We start from the raw sequence: 25,884 nt of genomic DNA on the forward strand, positions 1-25,884 counted from the left end.
GCGCGTCGGGAAAAGTCGGAAAGAGCAAATTGTACCATAATCACTCCTACTTGCAAAAGGCAGACCGGGTTGCGGGGCTTAGTGTCGATATTTTGGATCCACGATGATCTAGGGGGCTTTTAGGGGGCTTTTGTTTAGGATGAGTCAGGAAGGTGGCATGGGGGAATTTCGGGGCTTGGCTTTTTGCCGTTTAAGGGGGAAGGGCTAGGCGCTATTCTCGTCTATACGGAGTACTCAAGGAAAGAGTTTTCACCCGGGGCAAGTACTGTAGAGAGTAACAGGAATCGAAAAAGGGGGCTTCGGTGAAGGGAAAGAGCGGGAGTCTTCCGGGGGCGTTTTTTTGCGTCTTTTATTTTTTCCTTTTCCCCCTTTGCCCCTCCAGCGTTGCCGTGTCCCGGAGCTGCGCCGACTGGTATCGGCGAAATGGCTCTCGGCATCGCCGTGCCGAGTGTCGGGTTCTTTTGGCTCTGTATTCGGGGTGTTTTCCCCATGCTAATTGCACGTTCTTCTATGGGTCTGTTTGTATGGATTTGTATGAAGATTTCTTATCCGAGATTCCTCCGAGGTTCGGAAGTGGTCAGTCCGGGGTGAAATGGTTGGATCTTTCTCATGCAAGTGATCTCTAGCCCAAGGCACGTTCGTCCTAATCGCAGGCTACTAATGCTTGTGTGCCTTTGTACCTCGGGATACTTCCCTCATCCTGACCCTCGGGTTTTATTAGGTAAGGACGAGAACGTTTTGTCGTACTTTACTCCGCATGTAGCGGTGAAGCCGTGTGGAGTCCCGAGTCGTGGAGATCAGATAAAATGGCTATCGGGCGAGAATGGGAGGCAGTGGCAGTGTTGAGTCGAGGGAAGAGGGATTAGCAGATATTTGTCTAGTTTGCTTTGTTTGCCATGTTTTGCCCCAACCTGACCGCTCTCACATGTTTGGCATGTTTACCATGTTTGCTCTGTTTGCTGTTGAACTATGGGGCTAATGTAAAGATGCATCAGCCTCACGCAAGTCGCGCAACGAGTCAATAGGCATTGAAAGTCACTATAAACAGACCTAAACATACAATGACTAACACGATCCAACGCCTATCAATCTGCACCCAACCCACTAATATAGAAACCCATATCTCCAAAACCTCAGGCACAACTCGAAAGCGGAAATGACGTTTCTGCCATGCCCGGCCGCCTGGGGAAACGAGAATCTCAAGTGTCAAGTCAGAGCTAACAAGCCCATCCACCCAATCTGACACTATACAGCGAGTCTCTACATGATATACTCCCATTCCAAAACCCCCAACCACTCATCCAACCATTAACAACAACAATCCATTCAATCCCCTCCAAGCCCCGGGCTCCGGCACGCAATGGCTCCCCCGCGCCAGCGCACCACGGCCATAGTCGATGACTCGAGGTCCGAAGCCTCCAGCGGCACAAGAGAATACAAGAATCCCCCCAAGAGCCGGCGCCCAGTAGCAGCCAAAGACAAGACGTCTGTGACTAGCGCGCCGGTCGACCAAATCGTGGATGATCAACCCAGGGTATGTTGCCTCCGTTTTTGTCTTGACTCAGTCGCTCCTTTTCCACAACCCCAACCAAGACCCAAAAATCCTCACCCCTATTACCTCTTATCTAACAGTTTCATAGCTCCCCTGGTCCGACCTCCCCCTCGAAATCCTCCACTCATACCGCCACGTCCACAAACTCCCAACCCCCAGCGCCTTCGCAAGCGATTACTCGCGCACCATCCTGTCACAGGGTATCGGTCTCCGCTCTCCGACTTCCCTCGCCGCCCGCCGTGCTCAATCCTCCTCTTCCCACCCTCACAATAACACCCATTTCCATGCCCACAATCACAGTGGCCACCGCGGCCGCAATGGCGAGTCTGGAGACTCGCTGCGTCGCATTGTTGGTCAGGACCGGGTGAGCAAGGATCAATTTGCGCTTGTTGTTCGTCGACACTTTAACAGCGCTGGGTTGTCCGAGCAGGAGACTATTGCGCGGTTTTTGTATACTGTCCGCGAGGAACGGAGGGGGAGGCAGTTTCGATTGCGGTTTCAGCCGTAGACTTGGCTTTTTTGATTCGGATGGATGTTCGGATGAGGATTGTTCGAGACTTCTGCTTTGAGTTTTTCGGGGTTGGGACCGGATCTTGTCTTGCTTTTATCGAGACTTGTTTCTTCGTCTGCTGTCTGCTGTCTGCTGTCTGCTGCTGTCTGGGTGCTGGTTGATGGTGTCTGGATACACCGTCGACACGCCTTTTCGGGGTCTACTCTGGAGGCGACGATCTATCTTCCCTCTCCCTTCCCCTTTCTTGTTCTTATATTAAGATACCCATCGGCGTTTGGTGTGTTCTTTGGTTGGTTCGTTGCCTCTTCTCACTATGTACACTTTTGCATATCACATAATCCGTGTTTGAGACACTGCCATAGCTTACATTATATCTTTCTGGCAATCAACTTCTGTATCTTCAAGTCTTGTTCTATATATACACTCATATTCTACTAACTCTTTGGATAAGAATTGAGATTCATTACATGGTCGAGAACTGTATATACATTCCCACCAATCATATATCTCAATTGAAGAGGTAAACTCAACTCAGAATTTCCTATGATCTACACCGAACAATCGATAAATATAGACATCTAATCTATGACATCAAACCATGAATATCACTGCATGGGTACCTGACCAACCTGCAGCAGCCAAACCTTAAATCAAAGCAACGCATACGGAGTAAAAACAATCATCAGCGAACTCAATACATGTCCGGAGTAGTATGTTTCATTCATCATGTACATAACAGCATGAAATCCCCCCTCTAACAGTAACGACAAAAAAAGATAAGAAACATCACAGCCAATTCGGAGGAAAAACGACACAGCCACCAGACCGAACCGAACCGAACACATTCAACGTCAGCTGAACTAAAAAGACGACGTCCGCGAAAGAAGAAAAGATAATTTGACTTAAAAGGGAGAGTGATCAAACGCCGAGATGTATGCCTTTCCTCCCATTAGTCCATTTTGACTTGATCCGATCCAGCCCTGACAATCCAATCCAATCCAATCCAATTAGAGAAGACCGTGCCCTGGGGTGTAGTACTTATTTCCAGGCGTTCAGGCCAGCCCATGGATCACCGCCGGCATTGGGCTGTTGTTGGGACTGAGATGGTGCCTTGTGATGGCCGTACGGTGGTCTGGCCTGCGCATAGCCACCTGGTCCAGATGGGTAGGAGCTACCAGATGAGGGAGGGTAGGAAGTCTGCTGGGGGCGTGGAGGGGGCGGAGGCGGGATGTAGCCGTGCGGTGCCATGTAATGCGAGGGTTGGGCGCCTGCAGTTGGAGGAGCGGGCGTACTGGAGTTGGAGTAGCCCCCGTATGGGGCGGGGGTTGAAGAGAAGAATTGCTGGTTTGGGGGTGGGGACACGGGAGTCTGGTAGGGGTATGCCATGGGGTTGTAGCCTTCCGATAGGGGGGCTGCTGCGCCTTGCTGGAAGTGCTGGGCTGGTTGGTATGAGGCTCCCTGGCCGGTAATATATTGCCCGTAGGGTGCAGGGGAGTGGGAGAGGGGCCCGCCAGTGGGTGGGTAGCGAGGGGACATCTTTGGGGGAGGGACCCGACCCATAGGCTGGGGTCTGTACAGGCGGAGGAGGCGATTTGACCTTGGAAGGAGGTCCTGATGCTGCGGATGGTGAAGTTGAGCTCTTGGGCTCCGTGGATAGACGCTCCATCAGCTGGCGCAATTTCTCCCTTTCGCGTTCTTCTTGCTCGGAAACACCGCTGGCCTTGTCGCGTTCGATCTGGCTTAAAAGTTGAGCGCCTTCTGACCGGCGGTTGTTGAGGAAAGTCTCGACATTCTTGCGAAGGCTGTCCACATTTTCGGTCATGTCCTTATAGAAGGTTCGTGCTTGAGCAATGCCCGACGAAAGACCATTGAAAGCTTCGTATACCTTCTTGTATCGAGCCATTACTGAATTGCGTTGCCGCGTAATGGATTCGTACTTCGACTGCTCGCCTTGGACTCGCTTGTCTTGCAGGAGATCACCGTAAATCTTGGTAAGCTCCTTCATCAAAGAAGACTGCTTGTGGTTTGCCTGTAGAAGTCGGTTCTGATGCGGCCGGAACTTTTCGAGCTCAGCATCGAAGAGTTGACTTTCCTGCCCAGTAATCGACTTCTTGTTTAGGATGAGGACGTTTGAGATATCATCAGTGTGAACCTAGCAGACAGTCAGAAATAGTTGTGAATGGATGCGCTAGAATACTCACCTTATCTTTCAGATCTTTAAGAACCTGAGACCGTTCTCGCTTTACAAGGGTTAATTTCTTCAGAATTTCTTCCACCTTGGCAATCTGTTCAGCAACAGAGGCACCGCCTTCATCATACACATCATCTAGCAGACTACCTTCCGCTGGACTAGTGACACCGTTCTTGCCCTTGCTATGCTTTGAGCCAGCCTTGATCAACCCTCGCTGGAAGAGCACATCGGCTTCATCTGTTTCTCCAGCAGACCGCATCTCATCGAAATCGGTCTCGTATTGACGCAACGTGGAAGAAAGCTGTGAATCACTAGCGCTGGCTTCGTTAATAGTATCCCGATATGTGCGAACATCTCCGCGAAGTGTCGTATTGAGTCGAGCACTGGGCTGCTGGCTCCAATCCGCCCCATACTTGGAGCGCATCTTTTCACAAACGCTTTCCTCCAGATCAAGCTGCTTGGAGCACTGGTCCAATTGCGATAGCACTTCAGCTTTACGATCTTGTAGATCATCAAACGCTCTGTGGAATGGCTTGTGACCAGCAAGCTCTGAGCACCAGCGGCGGAACTCCTCGTCTACTGACATTTCCTGATTCATGCCTCCCTTTAGGATATTGAGGCTCCCAGGCAACTTCAAATAGTCCAGGCTAGCGGCCATCTCACCATCTGCGGTTTCGACCTTTTCCGTTTCGGCTCGAATCAACTTGGCCTTTTCTTCATCATACAGACTGGCAGTCTCAGTAACAGACATAGGTATCAGCTTCTGGAAGATGTCGGGCCCGATGATTCGCTGAATATCCTGTCCTTGATATAATTCACTGACAGGAATGGCTTTGGCAGCAGGAAGCTTAGCAACTGCCGAGAGACCAGCCTCATTTGGAACCGGTTGGTGATAGATGAAGTCATTGTCCTTGATCATAGTAGCAAGCTGGCCCTGCACGTTTGTTTGATTATGCTTAATGAGGTCCATGAGAGCAGGTCCGGACTCTGCCGTCAGATTGGAAGTCACTGGGGCCGTCGAAGGGAATGTCTTTGCCCAACTCAGGGCAGTGGCAGATTGCTTGTCAGCCATTTGAAGACGGGCAATCGCAACGCCATGCGAGCCACTCTCGCTGTCAGCAATCGCCTGGTAGTAAGATGCAACTGATCCCATATGCGCGGCCTTGGCCTGCACAACAATCGACCACACCTTGTCGAAGACGTTCTTGCCAACAAAGTCCTGCATGGTTTCCGCACCCTGTGAGTAGAGGTATGCTGCCTGTCCAGCCAACTTGGCCAGAAATCCAGGCTTCTTCCCATCCGCCACTTGTTTCTCAAAAAACACCTCTTGCGCCTGGGCAAGTGTGACATGGATCAATGTTTTGACAGTGTCCCGGTTAAGGTCGGTCGATGGCGCATGCAAAAAGTTCTCATTTATGTAGGTAAACATTCCGGCGGAGGCTTGGAAGGAGTGGTAAGCTGTCTTGACGCCAGTTTCGTCGGCCCGGTTCTGGTTGGCGGCATGGCAGGACAGGACAGCGGAGATATTGAAGATGATGGAGGCCTTCTCGTAGGCTAGGGAATATTGAGACGTAGGTTTGTGAGTGAAAGCATCGTACCTAGAGGACAATTTCGTTAGCGTAATACTGTATGCAGGAGGGGTATACCCTACCATGTGAACGAGATCTTGATGTGGTTCTCATCGACGGGAAACCGGAGGTCCAACAGCTCCAGTTGACCATAATACCGGTACAACAGATCGCGACCGGTAGCGCTATCCTTCCCTGCACCTCTCATATCCTGGCGAAGCCGGTTGAGAGTCACACATTCTTGGCTGTATCGTTCGGGGTCCTCGCCATATGTCTGTCGGATGTAATCCTTGAGGGGCTGGATCCAATCGATCTCGTTGGTCTGCTTCAGCGGACACGAAAGCATCGGCGACTGAACCATTGTGTATGGTTGTCAGGAGCAATCTGCTCCCATCCAACTTAGTAGAACTTGTAAGAGAGGAAGCGCGAGGGCAAGGGGGGTCTAAAGCTCCGTATCTGAGGGGCTTGGAGTCGTGGCTGTGGGGTAAAGGGAGACGGAAAGTCGGCGCCTAATGGGTCCTGTTTCAATGACGTCGATGGTGTCCAATATCTGGAGGTGCATGAAATGAGAAGATTGTAAAAGAATAGGGGTGCCTGGAATGTTGGAGGAGGGAAAGGTGGGATGTGATATCCGTGTCTTGATGGGCGGCAAGCCCAAGTCACCATACACATCTCCGTACTCTATACTTAACATCACAACATTTAACTTGACATTTACAAACTAAAGATTTTTCAACATATTACAGTGGAATGGAGAGCTTCATAACCACCTAACTCTTGATAAAAATACAGTATTCTGCCCCAAGACCCCCCTAGGCAGAACAGGTCCCCAATATCGCCGGCGCTATGACATGGGTGAGGTAAATACAAACGGATATAAAGTACATGATTTACATATTTCAGCTCGACTTCTTCGAGTCATCCTTGGTATCGGTCTTGCCATCCTTGTCCTTGGTGTCCTTCTTATTGGCCTCATAGTTCTCACCCGTAAGTCGGTGCCAGACAGACTTCAGGAAGCCTTCATTTTCGGAGCTCGGCGCGGAGCTAGAAACAGTCAGTAAAGGTTAATGCGTGCAGAGATAACTTGTGCCTTACCTATCCTTGTCAGCGCCAAAGTTCATTGTTCGCTTCGCGGTCTTGTCGTTCATCTCATCTGCGAGAACTTCCAGGATAGTTCGCTGGTTACCGGTCAAATACTTCGGCATTGCTACCTTGAATTCGACCTTGAGGTCACCGTTAGGAGTGAAGCCACGTGCCCGAGCACCAAGCTTCTTCATGCCCATTCCAGAAAGGGTAATTCGGTCACCAGTACCAGTACCCGTGGCGACCTTAACCTTGACCTCGCTCTCGAGGGTTGGGATGGTCACCTCACCACCAAGAATGGCAGTAGTGAGAGGAATCGAAGCAGTGTAGAGAATATCAGATCCAGAGCGGCTGAACCGAGAGTCCGGAGCTACACGAATGGAGACGTAAAGATCACCGGGTTTGGTTCGGGCTCCAGGGGGCACAGCTGATCCAGTGGGAGGTCTGTCACCTTCACCGGTCACGCGCAAACGCATACCATCTTCAACACCTCCGGGGATGTCGACCTTGATAGTCTTGCGTTCCCTGACAACGCCGTTTCCGTGGCAGGGACGGCACTCAGATCCACGGGGAGCGGACATACCAGCACCGCCACAAGCATCGCAAGTAGCGGCAACCTGGAAACCTCCCTGCATGAGATGGACGCGGGTACCGGTACCATTGCACTGCTTACATTGAGACCGCTTGGTACCTTCCTTCAAGCCGTCACCTTTACAGGTTCCGCACTCGGTCAAGGGAGTGATAACAATGTCCTGGGAGGTACCCTTGGCAGCATCCATGAATGAGATGTTGGTCTGGACCTCGATATCCTCACCAACCAGGATTTGTTCCTGGAAGGGGTTGCCCCGACCCCGGGGTCCACGACGCGCTCCACCAGTGAATGCGCCGAACAGATCCTCGAAGTTGATATCGCCTGAGAAACCTCCGCCAAAGCCACCGCCACCGAATCCACCACCCCCGAATCCACCACCGAAGCCATGGAATCCTCCTCCACCGGCGAATGGGTTGCCACCGCTTGGGTCGAATCCGCCGTTCTGATCAAAGGCCGCCGAGCCAAATCGGTCGTAGTTCTCGCGTTTCTTGGCGTCGGACAGCAACTCGTAAGCGGTTTGAGCTTCGGAAAACTTGTCTTTCGCTTCAGGGTCCTTGTTGGTATCCGGGTGATACTTCTTGGCTAGGCCGTAGTAGGCCTTCTTGATATCGCCGGCAGAAGCCTTCTTGTCGACGCCGAGAACTTTGTAGGGATCAGCGACGGCCAACAGGGTAGATGTGGTGTGGAAAGACTGTGAATATGATATTGATTAGCAATGATTTCATACAAACCCTATGAGATATGGAACCTGATGACGACTTACCCGAGCGGAAATCACCAATGAATCCTTTCTTTTGCAGACACCCTCCCGCAGACGTCGAGCCGGAGAAGCAGAGGCAGCAGCATGATAATTTCGGCTTTGAGTTGAAGATCGCACACTAGTATTGGAGGTCTGGTTCGAGCATTGTCGCTGGGTTCGCAACAGACGCGCGGGGAGAGCCGCGGCCTTGGGGAATGCCGTAGATGGATTCATGGATAGTATCAGCCGGACAACAGTTGGCTATACTAGAGGGAAACAATGCGAATAAGAAGGGATATCAAAATGAAGGACAGTAACAATAAGGAAAATAGTCGAGCCAATAACCTCTAATTCATTACTCTCCTGTTCACAGAAGCTTCGAGTTCTTCGGCAGAGAAGTTTATCGGAAAAACGTGAAGCCGGGGACGATGATGAAAGAGCTGCTTACCGAATCAATTGGGGTGCTCCGACTACGGAATTCCAGCTTCCACTCTCCACCTTTTCTATTCCCCATTCCTTTAAGAGCTGTGTGCTACGGGCTGTTCACAGTTCTCTATACCCTTTCAGACCACTTCATTGCCCGCCCCTTCCATTCGCATAACCAGGAGCATGCTCCGCGGCCAGACCCTCCCCTGGAGAGCTGTGCTCCACCAAACGCCTCGACCTCTCCTCCGACGCCCATTTCTTGCTTCTCCAAGATACAATGCAAGCATCCGGTCAGCACTAGCTTCCGCCCGCCTCGGTAACTCCATCCCCTCGACCTCTCGCGCTTTCTCCGCCAGCTCCATTCGGCGGCGAGAGAAACCCCCACCAGAGGACCCGAAGGACGAACCGGAAGAGCAGGAGACTAGTCAGGATGATAAAAGCACAGAAAAGGCCCCGGAGTCACGGCGGAAAGCATCTGACTCAGGGAAGAACGTCCCTTCTGCAGATCAGGCGGGCTCCTCGCGGAGAAAAGACCGGTCATCGGATAAAGAGCAGCGCGCGGTAGAGGAGGAAGGAAAGAAGGAAGCCAACGCATCAGATGGAAAGGGGGATTCGAATAATGGACCCTCACCTATTCCGCCGAGTGATGGCCCGACCGACTCGAAACCCAGCGGCGCCAGCAGCGGAGGTAATAGCGGAAACGATGACAACGGCAAGAAAGGGAAGAAGGGACCCAGCGACAAGGCTCTACAAAAGCCAGCAGTTCCGGACGTTTATCCCCAAGTGATGGCCATTCCCATCGCGAAGCGCCCTTTGTTCCCCGGATTCTACAAAGCTATCACCATCCGAGACCCGAATGTCGCCACTGCGATCCAGGACATGATGAAACGGGGTCAGCCCTACGTTGGAGCATTCCTGTTCAAGGATGACAACGCCGATGGCGATGTGATTGAGAAGATGGATGATGTTTACGACACCGGTGTCTTCGCTCAAATCACAGCCGCATACCCTCTCCGCGGGGAGGCTAGTGGCGTGACGGCAGTCCTATACCCCCATCGCCGTATCAAAATCTCATCTTTAATTCCTCCTACCGAGATCACAAAGGGTGCTCCACCCACACCCGAAGACAAGACAACCGAAAAGCGTGGCGATGTCGTGGCCAGCTTCGAGGAGGGTACTCCCGAGCCAGCTCCCAAGGATCTTTACGAGCCCACATCCTTCCTGCGGAAACACCCTGTCAGCTTGGTTAATGTGGAAAACTTGGCCGAGGAGCCGTTCGACAAGAAGAACGGCATCATTCGTGCGGTGACAAGTGAAATTGTCAACGTGTGCAAGGAAATCGCTACTCTAAACCCGTTGTTCCGTGATCAGATCTCAGCCTTCTATACTGATCAGTTCCCCGGGAACTTGAGCGACGAACCGGCTAAGTTGGCCGACTTTGCTGCTGCCGTTTCCGCTGGCGAGCTGCACGAAATGCAGGAGGTTCTCGAGACAATGAACATCGAAGAGCGTCTTCCCAAGGCTCTTGTTGTGCTCAAGAAGGAACTGATGAACGCCCAACTGCAATCTAAGATCACCAAGGATGTCGAAGCCAAGATCCAGAAGCGCCAGCGTGAGTACTGGCTAATGGAACAGATGAAGGGTATCAAGAGAGAGCTTGGCATCGAATCTGATGGCAAGGACAAGCTAGTTGAGAAGTTCAAGGAGAAGGCCGAGAAACTTGCCATGCCTGAGGCTGTCAAGAAGGTCTTTGATGAGGAGATCAACAAGTTGGCCCACCTTGAGCCTGCCGCATCTGAGTTCAATGTCACCCGTAACTACCTTGACTGGCTCACCCAGATCCCTTGGGGACAGAAGAGCGTGGAGAACTTTGGAATTAAGAACGCCACAACTGTTTTGGACGAGGATCACTACGGTCTTAAGGATGTCAAGGATCGTATCCTTGAGTTCATCGCCGTTGGCAAGCTTCGTGGAACTGTTGAAGGAAAGATCCTTTGCCTTGTTGGTCCTCCCGGTGTTGGAAAGACCAGTATCGGAAAGTCTGTGGCTCGTGCATTGAACAGACAATATTACCGCTTCTCTGTCGGTGGTTTGACCGATGTTGCAGAGATCAAGGGTCACCGACGGACCTACGTGGGTGCCTTGCCTGGACGCATTATTCAAGCGCTGAAGAAATGTCAAACCGAGAACCCTCTGATCCTCATCGACGAGGTGGACAAGATTGGCCGTGGTCACCAGGGCGATCCTTCCTCTGCTCTGCTCGAGCTCCTCGATCCCGAACAGAACAGCTCATTTTTAGACCACTACATGGATGTCCCGGTGGATCTGTCCAAGGTTCTTTTCGTCTGCACTGCCAACGTCACCGACACCATTCCTCGGCCATTGCTAGACCGAATGGAGCTCATTGAGCTATCCGGATATGTAGCGGACGAGAAGATGGCGATTGCCGAGAAATACTTGGCACCCGCTGCTCGGGAGCTAACTGGTCTGAAGGATGTCGATGTGAACCTTGAGAAGGAAGCCATCGAGGAGTTGATCAAGTCATACTGCCGTGAAAGCGGTGTTCGCAACTTGAAGAAGCAAATTGAGAAGGTCTACCGCAAGGCAGCCTTCAAAATCGTCCAAGATCTGGGCGAGGATGTCATGTCAGAGGAAGCGGCTCTGACTGACGAGGGCAAGGCTGCTGCTGAAGAGTCCAAGGAACACGAGACGGCTGATCCCGCTCAGGCTCCTCTTGAACCCGAGAAGTCGACCACTGAGACCCCCAGACTTGCTCTTAAGGTTCCCGACAGCGTCCACCTCAGTATCGGCAAGAGTACATTGAAGGACTATGTCGGACCCGCAGTGTTCACTGCCGATCGCCTGTACGACAAGTTCCCCCCTGGTGTCACCATGGGTCTCGCCTGGACCAGCATGGGTGGAGCAGCCCTGTACGTTGAATGTATTCTGGAGAACGCGTTGAACCACAACTCGCGACCCGGCCTCGAAATCACTGGTAACCTTCAAAACGTCATGAAGGAGTCTACCCACATTGCATACTCATTTGCCAAGTCTGTCATGGCTCGGCAATTTCCCGAGAACCGGTTCTTTGAGAAGGCCAAGGTTCACTTGCACTGCCCCGAAGGAGCTGTCCCTAAGGATGGTAAGTCGAATTACTATCACCTCACATTCTAATCGTTCGATTACTGACCACCAATAGGCCCCTCCGCTGGTATCACTATGGCAAGCGCCTTGCTTTCCTTGGCGCTGAACCACTCCCTCGAGCCTACCGTTGCCATGACAGGAGAATTGACCGTTACCGGTAAGGTTCTCCGCATTGGAGGTTTGAGAGAGAAGACCGTGGCCGCTCGTCGGGCCGGTGCCACCAAGATCCTCTTCCCAGCAGACAACACATCCGACTGGCTCGAGCTACCTGAAGTAAGTCACCACACCACCCAGCCGAACGATCAAAGCTAACCACATCCCCAGAATATCAAGGAAGGTATCGAAGGCCACCCAGTGAATTGGTACTCGGAGGTGTTTGACCTCCTCTTCCCCGGTCTCGACCAAGAGGCCGCCCGCACAGTCTGGCAAAAGGCCCTGGCCAAGCCGGAAAAGGAGAGCCGGAACACGGATGACGAGTAAAGCGCTACTTGATTACCTTGTTTTTGGTTCCCCTTTTCCCCTTTTGGGTCATGTCGTATATACCTGTTGTTTTACTTTGTATAGCTTTTTGTGTGATTTACGGGAAGTGTATATGGCGTCTTTCAGTGTCTTCTGACACGGAATGCATGGTCAGGAGTTAAGGGACTTTTACCTGGACCTTTTATTTCCATGAGATGTAAGGACTAGAGAGAGCCAAAAGAACGATTACTCCACTCTACATGTGAATCTGATCTATCCATTGGCCGTGCAGAGAGGAAAACGTTGAGCTGACCTTGATCTGCGGCTGTGTAGTCTCAGGCCATGATTCAGTCCTTTTAGACGCCCATTCAAACAATGTGACTCTTTTTTCAAACTACAATTAAATTTACTTGAAAAAGAGGTGAAAAGGAGGGGCGAAGGTCTTGGTTTTGGCCATGTAAGGAAAGCGCTAGCTGACCTTGTGATTCCTTAGTGATATTTATCTTGGTTGCGAGGCCTTATGAACACAGGCAAGTTCAACATATCACGATACCACACTCTCTACGTGAGCTACTTTATGTCCCAGGACTGCAAGTTCTCCACGAAACTTGGTGTTGACGGATTTCAGCCGTTGATTGGTTGCTCCTAACTTCTGGTTGGCTACAAGCATCTCTTGTAGGTCAGCAAAGGCTTGCTGGTGCTGGATACGCTCCTTGTTAAGAGCCGTCACTAGACCGGTTCCGATAGCCATGAGCTGTTCTGCTTCAGAGTCTTCTTTTTCAAACACTGTGGGTTGACTCTCTTATGGTGCGTAGTAGCTTTTTTTGACAATAAACGCCGAAGGCCGACCCAATAACAGCAAGGGTCCTGGGTGAAAGAATGAGGAAAAAGGAGCAGATGTATGTGAGACCCTCGAAACATGCACGAAGCTGTTTGTTGATAGCGAATGCCCAGGTGGTAAAGTAGGAGCACGAAAAATTAGAGTAAGAACAACTCTTGAAATGACGACGTTGTTTACAGTTTGTAACATGGACTCGAAGTATACTTTACTATATTGGAGATATGTTGATGGCTTTGATATGCCAGCGTATATCATCTTGAGCTTGTTCTAGCAGATATGCTGCATCAACTCTAGCTATTTGAATTGGGTTTTGTCAGGGAGACTATATCAATCTAGTCAAACTCTCTGATGAGGAGCCATGACAGAGTTCAATATGGACCAGTTCGATCAATCACGTAGTCCGAGTTAAATTACTTTATCCTGTATGGCAATTGTTCTTTGGGGTCTTGCGTTGAATACTCTCAGAAGTATCTACCGTTGCCATCGTGGTAGATACAATTACGACAAGCATCAACTGGCTTGACAAACAGTTGTTGTTTACTATCCAGCACACTTCAAAATCAGCAATTTACTGGTCAAGTAAGATCAAGAGGCAAGTCTCATTGCACTACTAAGCTTCGTCCGTGGCACCTGGCTCCCAATATCCAAGCTTTCGTGACAATAACCGTCCGGCAGTTACAGCTCCAAGTGACCATACTGACATAAATTTGGCTGCTGCGAATTAAATTTATGGATTTGAATAATATGAATCAGAAACAGACAGAAACTAGGCTGATCAGTTTTACTCACATCCGGTGCATTCATGTAGCTCGTTCTCTATGGTATCTAGGGTACCCGGGAAAAAAAAAATAAAGATGCATAAACAAACGCCGAGAACTCATGGGTCACCAAATGATAAGCCGCGGGAATCCCAAGTCCCCAATCTTCCAATCTCTCAATTCCTATGCAGGCTTATTCTTGCTTCTTCCTCTCCTTAATAACCTCAGCAGCCCAAGCTTGGATTTCGGGCAACCGAATGCGAGAGGCAACATGAGTGAACTCGGTAAGGTCAACCTCGTTCGAGCGCTCATATTCAACCATCTGCAAAAGCAGCTCCATTTTGTCGATATCGTGGACAAAGTGCGCCTCAAGGGTCTGGTCTTCCTCGTATTCCTCGAACACGCTCTTGATGTCCGCGCCTGACAGAGTGCCTCCGGGGACCTTGCCGAGGAGAGTTGTAGTGATGTATTCCATGACAGAGGCCTCGCGACGAGCCTTCTCAGCCTTGGTTATGTGGTAGTCGACCGGAGTAATATCCCCGACGAGTGCCTCGGCCATATCGTGGATCAAGGCCATCTTGGTGCAGCGTGGAATGTCGAGTTTGGCGGATAGGGAAGGCGGGGCCAACATCGTCATGATCGACATGCGGTACATGTGGTCGGAAATAGATTCGCCATTGATGCCAAAGCGGCGCCAGCCTTCGCGCTTGGTAGTCTTGAGGCGCTCGACCAGGTGGAAGAAGGGAACGGGCGATGTCGAGTTCTCCTCTGGCGGGTGGGGGAGGGTAGATAGGACTGCAGAGTGTCAACTTTGAGGTATCACAAAGGGAAAACTCCAACACTTACCGGACTGAGGAGTCCAGGACGAGTTATCCGAGCCCATGACTATGCGAAAGGAAATATGAAAGAGTGAATGAGAAAAGAAGAAACAAAGCAAGAAAAGAAGGTGAATGCGGGACTGATAGACAGTGCAAACAGATGCAAACTCCCCTTATCTGTGTTTACTCTCGTCTTTCAAACCATCCCCGATTCACCAATGGCTACAACAAGGCCGAGCAGGCCAAAACCTCTGGACTGGCCGGGTCCTTCGCATCAGGATGTCTTTATTCGCAATTTGAAGCTGTTGCAGTTGGATCAGCGCGAGGACTGGCCCAATATCTCTATCCGCGCGCTGTCGGCGTCATCGCAGAACCAACGGCAACGGGTCCGCTTGGTAGAATGGGCCTTATACTACCTCTTCGCCATCTGGGATCCAGAGGGGACTCAAAATGTACAGATACCGAACATAACCCTGTGAATTCTGCTGATAAATTATACAGAAATTGCGCCCCTTCTTTCCTCCGCTCGAAGCTTTACAGTCTGTCAACCTTCGCGCGGCCTTCTTCCGAAGCTTGGGTGAATTGAAGAAAAATGGGGATCTGGGACGTGAGATCATCTTGCGCAAAACTATGCTAGATGACTGCAAAGGAGAGAAATTTGATGAGCTGCTCGCGGGCTTCTCTACAACCGTTCTCCGCAAATGCGTCGCTGCCTCCGCAGATGAGATGACCTGGAGCTCCGCCATGAAATTGTCGACCGCTACAGCAATGACGCCAACGAATTACCAGAATCTATTGCCGCTCATTCTTGCCCATCAGGCTTCTTTAGGTGCCGGAGAAGAACGGCGTGCTCGGGTCCAAGATGCTTATGATCAATTCTCGGAGCTATTGGACAACAAGAAGGTTGAGCTTGCTGAACGCGCCAACAGAGAACAGCAGAGCAAAGGAAACTTGCAAACTGACCCTGAGACCTTGGCGCGCAAACTACACGCAAATTGGCTGGGCAGTGAGGAATGGGCCACTGCTCTGCTGAAAGGCGGATCGCAAAGCAGCTCCGATGCCTTCCTGGAGCTTCCTTTCCCAGAAGCTTTGTCGCGGGCAACTGGTCCAGCTGCGAACGGTCTCGGGAGTCATTTAAATCATGACCTGATGGTTGATCTCAATTCCCGTGTATTGATGCAACGAAGTCGACTGCGCAGGTGGCATGATTACAACAACTGTCTTTCGAAAGAAAGAGGAACTGATACCAACGCAGCGAGTAAAGCCTCCTCTAAAGAGAACCGGCTCTTGTTCCGCGACCACCAGTCTCTCACCGTTGCCAGCATATCCAAATCCGTACGCCAGCCCGGGGATAGGGAGCGAGCCCTGAAAGGAGCAGACCAATCTCTGCTTTTATCTGTAAATGAAGCTCTCGCTCGCATCAATGGCCAATCTCGTCCCAAGCGTGAAGTTCCTACATTCGAAGTAGAACGGAGTTACGAGCGCAAATTGGAAGCTTCATCAGATGACCCAGAATCGCCGATATTGGCATATGGCAGCTCTTCTAGTCCTCCAGCAGACCTGGCTACCTCGGAGAAATCATATACACCTCCAGAGCCTGAAGCCGAACACGAAACAAGACCAGAATCAAGCCAACCAACTCCAACCGTCCGCCTCTCGCCAGATATCCCCTCCTCGCCAGAGCACGAGCCAGACCCGGAGCCCATTAAACGCCCCCACACATTAGTCGAGCGCACGCGCAAATCAATGTCTCTTCTACCACCAGGCCACGAACCACAAGTTCGACCTCGGCAGCGCCGCGGACCTCGCCCTTCCTACCCAGTCAACCAATTTGTTACTCCGCGAAAGGCATCGACTCGTTCAATTGACGAGCTTTCTCGCGCTTCCACGCCGCAGGATCAGCTCTTCGAGGAGGATGCCGAGTATGCCAGTGTGTTCAAGTCACGACCGCGCGTGGCGCTGAGTCCTATCTCTTCACCGGCTGTTCATGTCAGCCCCTCTTTTGAGGACGAGAGCTTCGTTCTAGATGATGACTATGATGACTATGATGAGGTTCCGGAGTGGGGAACTATTGATTCGCCTTTGGCTGCTGTGCGGTCGAGAGGTTGAGATTGGGCTTCGTGTAGATATGATGAATGACTTCTTTCGGGATTGACTACAGATTTAAATGCAGTGTACTTAATGGACAGAATAGCACCAAAACATTCTAGCGTTTATGCTTGATACTAGACAATCCTGCCTAACCACAACACACCCACCATATATCTGTTTACAGTAATATGAAGCGGACAGTTTTGATACAAGACCCTCGAAGCGAGTGTACGATTTCATGCATTGCTACGCCCTATCTGGCCTCTCTTTTTCGGCCATTCCATGGATGAACTTGGGCCATATTCAACATTTTATTCAAATTTCTCGAGTAATCAATACATCATGTTCATAGTACAGGTCATTATTAATCTTCTTTGCGGTCAACGCCGCGCAGTTCGGCGCGTGGGACGAGGTGTGTATTCGGGCTTTGCATCTTCGCCGTCGTCATCATCGTCCTGTTCCTCGTTATCTGAGGCTGAGGGGATGGAAATAGGCGGTGACAGTGATTCTGACGCACCATCTCCTTCGGATTCCCCACGAGACTGGGATGGACCAGCTTGTTTCTTCTCCTCGTGATGTTCCACGATCAACCCATCATCAGCATCATCTTCGCCAGGAAGGAGGAACCCACCGCCATAATCCATCGGATCATGTTCAGACTCCGGATGATCATGGCCACCTTCTTCTCGTTCTCCCTCTTCCTCCTCCTCATCTCTCTTCCTCTTTTTCAAAGCAAATGGATTGTGCTCATCCCTCTCCTTCCCAGCCTCAGGATCTCCACCTCCATACTCCTCCCGAACCCTCTCCATAATCCTCAACCCAAACAAGAACTTCCGCCAAGTCTGCAAAATCCTCTTCTCAGCCTTCAATTCCTCCTTCTTTCGTTTCTCGGCAGCATCTGCCCTCCACGCATCCCGAAGCAACTCCTCATTCTCCTCCGCAATCACAACACCCTGAATAACAGGCACAGCCATCTTAGACCCAAATTCAAAGCCGGTAACAGCTTCTGCATAATCGATGCCCAGCTTCTTACAGATCCGCACTGTTCCCGGTAACGGCACATGCGCCGCACCACGCGGAACCATGCTGGGCACGAAACAGTCGATATTCCCATAATCATTCTTGGGAATATGTCCATCTTCAATAGGGGGTGGGATAATGTACTCCGTTTGGTCACGGGCATATAATCCTTGGAGAGGTTTTTCGCCAGTTTCACGCTGCATCTCGTCGACTTCACGTTTGCGGAGGAGGGTCACGGCCCGGATAGGGACACGCTTTAGAGGTACTGCTCCTGGAACGGTCTGGCGACCTTCTTTATGCCAGCTTTCAGCTGAGAGACATTTGACCACATCTGCGCGCTTGAAAACGGGTTCCTCTTTGGCGCGGACGCCTTTGCCGGAGGTGAATGTGCGGACTGGCTCGGAACCTGGTTTAAGGGCTTCTTCGCGGCGAAGGAAGCGCTCCAGTACGAATTCTGACGACGTGCGGAGGCTTTGAAGGGTATCATGGTTTGGCGCTACTTTTTTCTTCTCGGGTTGGTTGCGTTTGAGGTCGCGTTCGTCTTCGAGCTCGTCTACTGCTGTTCGTCTCTCTTTTGGTCTTTGGTAACCGCGCATTACCATTCCGAACCAATCGAAGGCGATGTATTGGCCTCGTAGGCCCGGTAAAGGAATCTTTTCTAGGGGCATTCTGAAGCCTTTGGTTTTGCTTGGCCAGGTACGCTTTCGGAGGTAGCGTGTGGTAACTTCTTTTGCTGTGCCATCTGTTGAGTGCGCAACGACGTAGCATATCACTTGTTTGGCTCGTTCGGCTTTTGCGCCGCGAGGTTCGAAGGTAGCTTGGAGATCCCCGGTTGGTGCGACGGGATTCGAAAGGACCAGAGGATCGACAGAGATGATCTCATTCGTTATTGGAGACGCAATTTCAGTCCAATAGATCGGGAATGGGAGGTCCTTGTCGAACTGCTTACGTTTTGTCACCTTGGCTGGTGTCTCATCTGCGTCGGACTCAGATTGTGCAGGTTCTTCTTTCTCCTCTGTTTCCTTCTTTTCGGACTCCTTGGACGGTGTATAGACCTCATTTTTAGTCCAACCAAATCCCAGTGGTTGAAGACTTCCCACAAGCCGACCCTCAATGCCTAAAGCCCGAATAAGAGCGGTAAAGAGCTGCGCACCGACATCTCGCGAGCCCTGCATGCGTTCAGCAGTAGCACGGAACTCGTCTAGCTTAGCAATGCGCTCACCATGGCGCGCCGGATCATGCTCCTCCTCGCGGAAATCAGAAATGACACTTTCAAGATCCGAGACTGGTCGATATCCATACTTGCGCAATCCCGGCGCAGTAATATGAAACTGCTTCCGCCAGTACGCAACCAGGATCTTTATCAACGTGATGATCGGATCACCCCGACTCATATCCGGCTGACCGGGTTCCAGCCGCTCCGAGTCCGCGCTCCAATCCTTGTTCTTCTGGGCTTTTTTGCCCTTCTTCTTGCTTTTCGATGGTTCAGGATTCGGCTCTGGAAGCTCCAACCCAGATGCAATGCGCCATTTCTTTACTTCCTTGTGGATCCCTTCTGGTAAATTTTTGCGTAGGGTCTCCTGGACCGTGGAATCATTGATCCAGGAATTGCGAATGGCATTGTGGAACAGCAAGCACTGGACATGCATGCAATGTGTCTGGACACGGATATGGCGCTCGATCTTGCTAGGGCCTTTTTTTCCATCCAGTAGGTCTGCCGTATGTGTTTCATTCTTATCAAAGGTCAATTCCAGATCACGTAGTTCCGGGGCTGCAGTGGCCGGGGTTGTTGCGCTCGTAGTGCCTGTGTCGATAGCATCCTCCCAATCAATGTCCTCGTCAGACTCCTCCTCATCCTTGGTATCCTTGATAAGCCCGTCTGGAGCGTCGCTCAAGGACGATTCGGAATCTGAATCGGAGTCCGACAGGTGGAACGGGGCTTCATCGGGCCGGGCCTGGCGCTTGGCCGGGGGCGGGTCCTCGGAGGATACGCGCTTGCGGGGGACGAACGGTGGCATGCGTGTGAAGATGTTCAGGCTTCTACGCGTTTATGGTGGTGGTCGCCGAATGTCGGAGTTAGGAGATGAGCGAAGGAGGTTCCGTCATCGCCGGATGCCGAGGTCTTTTTCCGCTGAGAGCTCACTCCCTCTCTTTTCTGTGAACTTGCATTTACCAAGTACTGTATACTCTATAATTCTTCACCCATTTTAATTTCTACATTTCATCTCTACAATGGCCGACGTCAAGCGCTTCTTCTCCTCGCCCCGCTTCGCAGTGGCGGGCGCCAGCAATGACGCACATAAGTTCGGATACAAGAGTACGACCAGACAAGACCAGATTCGTTCTCTACTAACCACCTCCAGTCCTCGCCTGGTATCATCAGCACTCCCTGCCAGTGACACCGCTCAACCCCCGAGCAGCGCAGATCAACCTCCCCTCGCGTGCCTACGATACGGTCCCCTCACCGTCCAAGCTGCCCTCGCCGCTGCAGACCTCCCTCTCCGTGGTGACTCCACCGCCTGTAACGATGCAGGTACTGCAGGAAGCTCACTCGGTGGGCATCCCTGCAGTGTGGTTGCAGCCTGGTACCTTTGACGACTCGGTGCTGGATTATGCTCGCGGTCACTTCGAAGCGGTTATTGCTGGCGACGGGGGAGCTGGCGGCGAGGGATGGTGTGTTCTTGTCGATGGCGATGAGGGACTTGAGGCTGCTGGTGTGCAATGGACGAGCCAGCGATTGTGATATCGAAGTGATAGGTCATGTAGGGGGAGGGAACAATAACAGAGGATGTCTCAACAAACAGATCGGGTATACAGGAGTTGAAAGCGGCCATCAAGCTACTTGGGGGTGCTCAATGCCGCACATACATTGAATAAACAAGTAAAGAAATCAAAAGTACCCGGAAACAATACGAAAGAACTGGAAAATGAAGCAAAGAAGTGAAGCAAGTACTGCAAAGGGGGACTGTATAGATTATCGTCCGATTGGCCGCAAACCTGCCAAATCCCCAACCTCTTGTTTTTTCTCGCCTTTTCGCCTTTTTTTCCTCCGACTTTCTTCTCTACTTCTTCTCAACATGCCCGATATGCATGTCTTCAATTCTCCAGCTAAGCTGGACTTGTCAAATGCGCCGTCTCAGTACTTCCAGGTCCCAGCCACCTCCGCATCCTCATCACTGTACTCCCTCTCGGTGAGCCGCAAGCGCCCACGTCGCAACACAGAAAAGCTTGCATCGCGTTTCGAATCTCCATCCGAGCTCGAGTCCCCTATGGTCCAGTCGGATTATCGGGCCTTCAGCGGTGGACACGACTTCCACACCTCTGCAGAGCTGGACTACCGTCCAAACCGATATCGCGAATCCTTCCTCCCACCATCTCTCGATGCAAGCACTGAGTCAATAAACCCCGAGTCCAGCGGCACAAGTCGCAAGCGCAGCCGTCGTGACTCGGGTATCGCATCTCCAAACGCCGACGGCCCAGACTCGCCCTCAACAACTCCAGCTGGCTGGGGCCGGACGGTGATCAAAGCCGTTGGCAAAGTCCTCGACCTCTGCTGGTCTGGAGCGTTCCGAGGATTCTATGCTGGTGGCGGGCAGGGCTATGACATGACAGCTGGGCTGCCAACAACCCTCGAATCAAGCTGGCAGCCATCGACCAGCCCATCCACCGAAAAAGACTCCTACCACTCTAACATATTTGCAACCCCCGTCCCGGGCCAATACCCCGACGACGACCTCGATCGCAGCTGGGTCGTTGTTCCACCCAAGACCCACGATCCTTTCGTGGGCAACAGCGACACTGCCAGCCCGTCGCTGCGCACTCGGCGGATGTTCCAAGCTTCCAGTCCGCGCCGTCGACCAGCCGTCATGCCCCGGCTCAAGAAGGTGGCCTATGCCTCACCACAACCAAAATCCCCAATCAAGAGCCAGGCTCTTCCCTCACCCCGGACAAGGGACGCTCCTGCGTCTGCCGAGGTGCAGCGACATGCAGCCAAGATGCGCCGCAAGGAGCGAGAAGAGGACGCCAGTATTCAACGTTTGAACAAACAGCTGCAAGATATGATTCGGGAGGGCAAAGCAGCTCTCGGAACGACGGTGGAAGTAAATGATGTGGACATGGATTTCTCCGACTACGACTAAGCATGATCATGTTTGCTTACAGTTGTTGAGAGCCGCATGACATGTCGTGCATGTTTATCTGGATTTGATTTTTCTCGCACATAACGATCTGATACCCCAATGACGCTCTTTGACTGGGTTAGTCTGCGCCTCGAAAGGCGATTTTTTTATTTGATGCAACGACTCACGATCTCGGTTTTTTATTTTACTCTTGAGCTTATGCTCTTTGTCTGGCTACGTCCATCTAGCGGGCGATATAGTATCTCCTGTACCTTTTTATGTCTGATGTTCACAAAATATTTGTTATAACACAACTACGTTGAGAAAGCATTGACTCGGGAATTCGACTGTAATCATAAAAAAATTTGACATTGTCCAAGAAATAAATGACAACCCAACAACATAAGCCATTCTGTATCCATTTCTGAGGTTGTGCACCAATTTATTCCAAATCTACGACAACTCATCCACATCGAATCCACATCTAACAGAAAAGACAGGAGAAGTAAAGAATATTCCAATCATCGCCAATTTACTGGGGCTTAGCCGCAGCACCAGCAACAGAAGCGGCAGCCTTAGAATCACCATGCTCACCGGCGAAACCAGGTCCACTGTGAGGACCAGCACCAGAAGCAGGGTCAGGGGGACCGTTGCTAGAGCCATCACCGACAGTGTTGGGGTCTCCGTGAGGAGACTTCGGAGGAGTAGCAGGGGACAGCATTTTGGTTAGCTTGCCGAGGGCACCACCTTGCATGAGGACGTCGGTCAGGGTTGAGCCCTGGATTGGGGGTGCGGCACCGGTGCCATCGCGCTTCATCTGAAAGGTGTTAGTTGGCTATTCATTTTGTCTAGTTTGGTGTGGAGGACTTACAGGGAAGAGACCAATACCGTGGTGGGCGTGGCCCATGATCGAACCGAGACCGTGCTTGCCCATCAGCTCGCTGAGGAAGCTCTTGGGCTTGGCAGATTCGCTGGGGGTGGGTGTTGCCGAGGCTGCGGACTGTTGGGTGGGAGTGGCCATCTCGTCGCGGCGCATCTTTCGGGGGGTTAGTGTATATACTCTCTATTCGGGTGATGGGATGATCTTACAGGCATAGCGGCGCCCTCAGCTTCCATACCCGACATGACGGCGCCGTCGACGACGTCGCGGAGGGGGTCAAGCTGGGAGAACTCATCATCCTCACGCTTGGCGTGACTCTTGGTGACGGGCTGAGTTACGTCAACATTGATGTACTTCAAACTGGAGAAGGACACTTACGTTGCCGCTGGTCAGGGACTGCAGGATACCGAAAACGCCCTTGGCGTTTCCACCGACCTGGCGAGTGTCGAGGTGCTTAGCTGGGTCGTCGGTCTCCTTGTGGCCGGCCTTGTCCTGTGTTTTGTGTCAATATCGGGTTTTGATGTGAAGCGTTAGAGTTTCACATACGCTCTTGAGGAGGTCTCCAACAATGGGGAGGCTCTCGAGGCCACCGAGGTCGCGCTTGGAGTTCTGGCCTTCGTTCTGGCCGTAATTCTGAAGGTAGTTTTGCCAATCGTTCTGACCCTCATTTTGACCATCATTCTGACCCTCGTTTTGGCCCTCGTTCTGACCATCGTTCTGACCATAGTTCTGGCCTTCGTTCTGACCCTCGTTTTGGCCTTCGTTCTGACCCTCGTTTTGGCCCTCGTTTTGGCCTTCGTTCTGACCATAGTTCTGGCCATAGTTCTGGCCGTAGCTGCGGCTTGCTTTCTGGCCGTTGTATCCACCAGTGTGCTCGTGCTGTTCATCGTCAGTCATTCAACACTCTAAATTACAGTCGTGAACACTCACCTTGCCGAACAAACCACCAATCAAGGGGATACCATTCAGACCATCGCTCAGGTCACGACGGTCCTTGCTCTTGTCAAGGGTAGACTTGTCCTGTTCGTGACATTATATCAGCGACTGTGGGTATGGCATTCTCATTTCTGCAAGGGCAATATACTTACATTACCAAGCAGCTGGCCGACGATTGGGATTCCATCAATCAAGTTGTGGTGATCAGCCTCATACTCGGAGTGGCCACGCTTAGAGTCGTGCTTCTGTGGTTTCATTCCATTAGAACATTGCACTTCAATGCTGATACAGCGCGTCCATGACTTACCGCTCCAAGCATCGGTCCCAAAATGGGAATGTCCTCAATGAGGTTCTTGTGCTCATTCGAGGTATCCTCATCGCCACGACCAGTAAGCTTAGAAAAGAGCTTGCTAATACCAGCATCAGTACCACCGAGGAGGTTACCGCTACCATCAGGCTGGGCAACAGGCGCAGCAATGCTGACCGCAGCAAAGAGCGTAAGGGCGTAAGTAGTCTTAACCATGATGTCGATCTAGTCGTGAATTATCGTCGAGAGATGCAGCACTGAAAGAAAGTAAATGCCGACAAGCGACAACAAGTTAGTGGTCGAACCTGCGAAGAAGAGAAGGGGTGTTAACGAAAGTCGTCCGGAATGCAAACCTAGCCCGGGAGATTCTTGGGTTCCTTTATTCTTTATACCACCCATGGCCTTGGTGACATTCAGTCATAACTGGGATGAAGGGGCGTCGTCCGGCGATGCCCCTCAACTGCCCGTGCGACTGCATGAACACCCCTAACGGGGAATGCTGGGTGCTTGTCTCGTGTCTCTGAATGGGTGGCTATTGTTTGTTCGCTCCTGTGGCGGGAATGCTCCGATGCTTGATCTCGACAAATCTCCCCGTCGATCATCGTTACGCCTCCCTGCTATGCAAGGGGCCGCCCTGATTGCCCCATGCTAGGTCCCGCAGGGCTTGGGACCTGCGCCGCTGACGACCTTGTAATTTGGATAGTGCGCATGCTTCTTGGGGGATGGGTATACTTTTTAGGCTTTGGTCCTTCCAGGGTCACTGAAACAGTCAGAAATTGCAGGTATGCTCTAGTTGACGGGAAGTTGGATGTAGGGATGGCTCCTCCGACTTAGGGCTTCTTCCCCCCAGCACAGGAGCCCAACAGGATTTGAGGTGCGACGTGCAACGCCCACATTGCTAAACTCACCTGATTATTCGTGATACCTCCGTTTGTAGATATAATTTGGTAGTCGAATTGATTATATTTAAGGATCTCCACGATCAAAGCAACCATCACTGGCAAAACAAGTATTTCCTATCTTTTCACAAGAGACTAATTATCCGAGTCAATACATTTGATGCCAGCCAAATTATCAAGATCGGCCAATTGGCCTAGTGGTAAGGCATCCGTTTCCGGTGCGGGAGATCGTAGGTTCGAATCCTGCATTGGTCGTCGATCTTTTTCTTTTTGCTTTGCTTTTGTTTGCACCTTTTCATTGCGACTGGGTGGAAGTGAGGACTATCTTGTTCTTTTCTCTCTCTTATAATCGGGGTTTTTTTTGCAGGAATTCTCATCATCTTTGTCCGCTGCCTGGTTTCGGTCTCATCGCTGTATCTAGCAAGCAAATCACAGAGAATATTTTGCCGCAACATGTGGTCCGCTGCTGGAAAGATATCCATTGATAAAAAGCTTGGGAGAAGTTCGACACTGGTGTTGGTTATTCTACACGTTGTTGCCTGATACATTCATTAGACAATAAGTTCTCATAGTCACCACAAATCTTAATGACTCGAACTATTCTCCGATCTCACCAGGTTCACGCTTCGCCAAACGGAGCCTGCCGTACAAAATGATCATAGAGGTCGGTCTCCATTCTTGGCCGTTTACATATGAAATTTTGCGCTTAACTGATGATCACAGCAGAAAACTCCGGCCTGTGTATATTCGCACGGGACTTTCTATGTGGATGCTACAACGAAGAAAATTAACCACTTGAATAAATTCAATGAAATCTCATGCGATGTTGATGCTGGCAATTGTAATCGCCTGTCCTACGAAATCTATGCGATACATTTCTTTGTCTATGTATGCCCTCCAAACTTCAAGGTAATGAGGGCTCCGTACTAACGACACTCAGGGCCTTAAGCG

The 25,884-nt window shown here is 51.3% G+C and overlaps 11 protein-coding genes across 11 annotated transcripts; 5 read left to right on the forward strand and 6 right to left on the reverse strand.

The window, feature by feature from the left end:
* Positions 1-1,360: 1,360 nt before the first annotated feature.
* N7508_000200 (uncharacterized protein) lies at positions 1,361-2,060 on the forward strand (the record flags this gene model as incomplete). Its single annotated transcript, XM_058458285.1, has 2 exons — positions 1,361-1,534; positions 1,641-2,060. 2 exons carry the CDS (start codon positions 1,361-1,363, stop codon positions 2,058-2,060), a joined length of 594 nt encoding a protein of 197 aa, XP_058324507.1.
* A 1,041-nt stretch (positions 2,061-3,101) lies between these two features.
* bro1 (putative signal transduction protein BroA) lies at positions 3,102-6,183 on the reverse strand (the record flags this gene model as incomplete). The annotated part of the gene is made up of 4 exons (XM_058458286.1): positions 3,102-3,599; positions 3,640-4,215; positions 4,265-5,852; positions 5,906-6,183. 4 exons carry the CDS (start codon positions 6,181-6,183, stop codon positions 3,102-3,104), a joined length of 2,940 nt encoding a protein of 979 aa, XP_058324508.1.
* Positions 6,184-6,721: 538 nt separating this feature from the next.
* Positions 6,722-8,470, reverse strand: N7508_000202 (putative mitochondrial DnaJ chaperone (Mdj1); the record flags this gene model as incomplete). The annotated part of the gene is made up of 3 exons (XM_058458287.1): positions 6,722-6,866; positions 6,918-8,188; positions 8,261-8,470. 3 exons carry the CDS (start codon positions 8,468-8,470, stop codon positions 6,722-6,724), a joined length of 1,626 nt encoding a protein of 541 aa, XP_058324509.1.
* Positions 8,471-8,845: 375 nt separating this feature from the next.
* On the forward strand, positions 8,846-12,286 carry N7508_000203 (endopeptidase La; the record flags this gene model as incomplete). Its single annotated transcript, XM_058458288.1, has 3 exons — positions 8,846-11,804; positions 11,862-12,079; positions 12,131-12,286. 3 exons carry the CDS (start codon positions 8,846-8,848, stop codon positions 12,284-12,286), a joined length of 3,333 nt encoding a protein of 1,110 aa, XP_058324510.1.
* Positions 12,287-12,809: 523 nt separating this feature from the next.
* On the reverse strand, positions 12,810-13,016 carry N7508_000204 (uncharacterized protein; the record flags this gene model as incomplete). Its single annotated transcript, XM_058458289.1, has 1 exon — positions 12,810-13,016. One exon carries the CDS (start codon positions 13,014-13,016, stop codon positions 12,810-12,812), a length of 207 nt encoding a protein of 68 aa, XP_058324511.1.
* Positions 13,017-14,057: 1,041 nt separating this feature from the next.
* Positions 14,058-14,747, reverse strand: N7508_000205 (HD domain-containing protein; the record flags this gene model as incomplete). The annotated part of the gene is made up of 2 exons (XM_058458290.1): positions 14,058-14,659; positions 14,711-14,747. The coding sequence occupies 2 exons, from the start codon at positions 14,745-14,747 to the stop codon at positions 14,058-14,060; spliced, it is 639 nt and encodes a 212-aa protein (XP_058324512.1).
* A 153-nt stretch (positions 14,748-14,900) lies between these two features.
* On the forward strand, positions 14,901-16,791 carry N7508_000206 (uncharacterized protein; the record flags this gene model as incomplete). The annotated part of the gene is made up of 2 exons (XM_058458291.1): positions 14,901-15,134; positions 15,184-16,791. The coding sequence occupies 2 exons, from the start codon at positions 14,901-14,903 to the stop codon at positions 16,789-16,791; spliced, it is 1,842 nt and encodes a 613-aa protein (XP_058324513.1).
* A 362-nt stretch (positions 16,792-17,153) lies between these two features.
* Positions 17,154-19,811, reverse strand: N7508_000207 (Rad4 family protein; the record flags this gene model as incomplete). The annotated part of the gene is made up of 1 exon (XM_058458292.1): positions 17,154-19,811. The coding sequence occupies one exon, from the start codon at positions 19,809-19,811 to the stop codon at positions 17,154-17,156; it is 2,658 nt and encodes an 885-aa protein (XP_058324514.1).
* A 214-nt stretch (positions 19,812-20,025) lies between these two features.
* Positions 20,026-20,536, forward strand: N7508_000208 (CoA-binding protein; the record flags this gene model as incomplete). The annotated part of the gene is made up of 2 exons (XM_058458293.1): positions 20,026-20,110; positions 20,157-20,536. The coding sequence occupies 2 exons, from the start codon at positions 20,026-20,028 to the stop codon at positions 20,534-20,536; spliced, it is 465 nt and encodes a 154-aa protein (XP_058324515.1).
* A 334-nt stretch (positions 20,537-20,870) lies between these two features.
* N7508_000209 (uncharacterized protein) lies at positions 20,871-21,932 on the forward strand (the record flags this gene model as incomplete). The annotated part of the gene is made up of 1 exon (XM_058458294.1): positions 20,871-21,932. One exon carries the CDS (start codon positions 20,871-20,873, stop codon positions 21,930-21,932), a length of 1,062 nt encoding a protein of 353 aa, XP_058324516.1.
* Positions 21,933-22,443: 511 nt separating this feature from the next.
* N7508_000210 (uncharacterized protein) lies at positions 22,444-24,250 on the reverse strand (the record flags this gene model as incomplete). Its single annotated transcript, XM_058458295.1, has 8 exons — positions 22,444-22,728; positions 22,783-22,947; positions 23,001-23,120; positions 23,170-23,283; positions 23,338-23,670; positions 23,722-23,811; positions 23,880-23,972; positions 24,035-24,250. The coding sequence occupies 8 exons, from the start codon at positions 24,248-24,250 to the stop codon at positions 22,444-22,446; spliced, it is 1,416 nt and encodes a 471-aa protein (XP_058324517.1).
* Positions 24,251-25,884: the final 1,634 nt, after the last annotated feature.

This window comes from Penicillium antarcticum (genome assembly GCF_028974205.1).
Source record: "Penicillium antarcticum strain IBT 31339 chromosome Unknown utg000001l_segment0_segment0, whole genome shotgun sequence".
Lineage (NCBI taxonomy): Eukaryota > Fungi > Ascomycota > Eurotiomycetes > Eurotiales > Aspergillaceae > Penicillium > Penicillium antarcticum.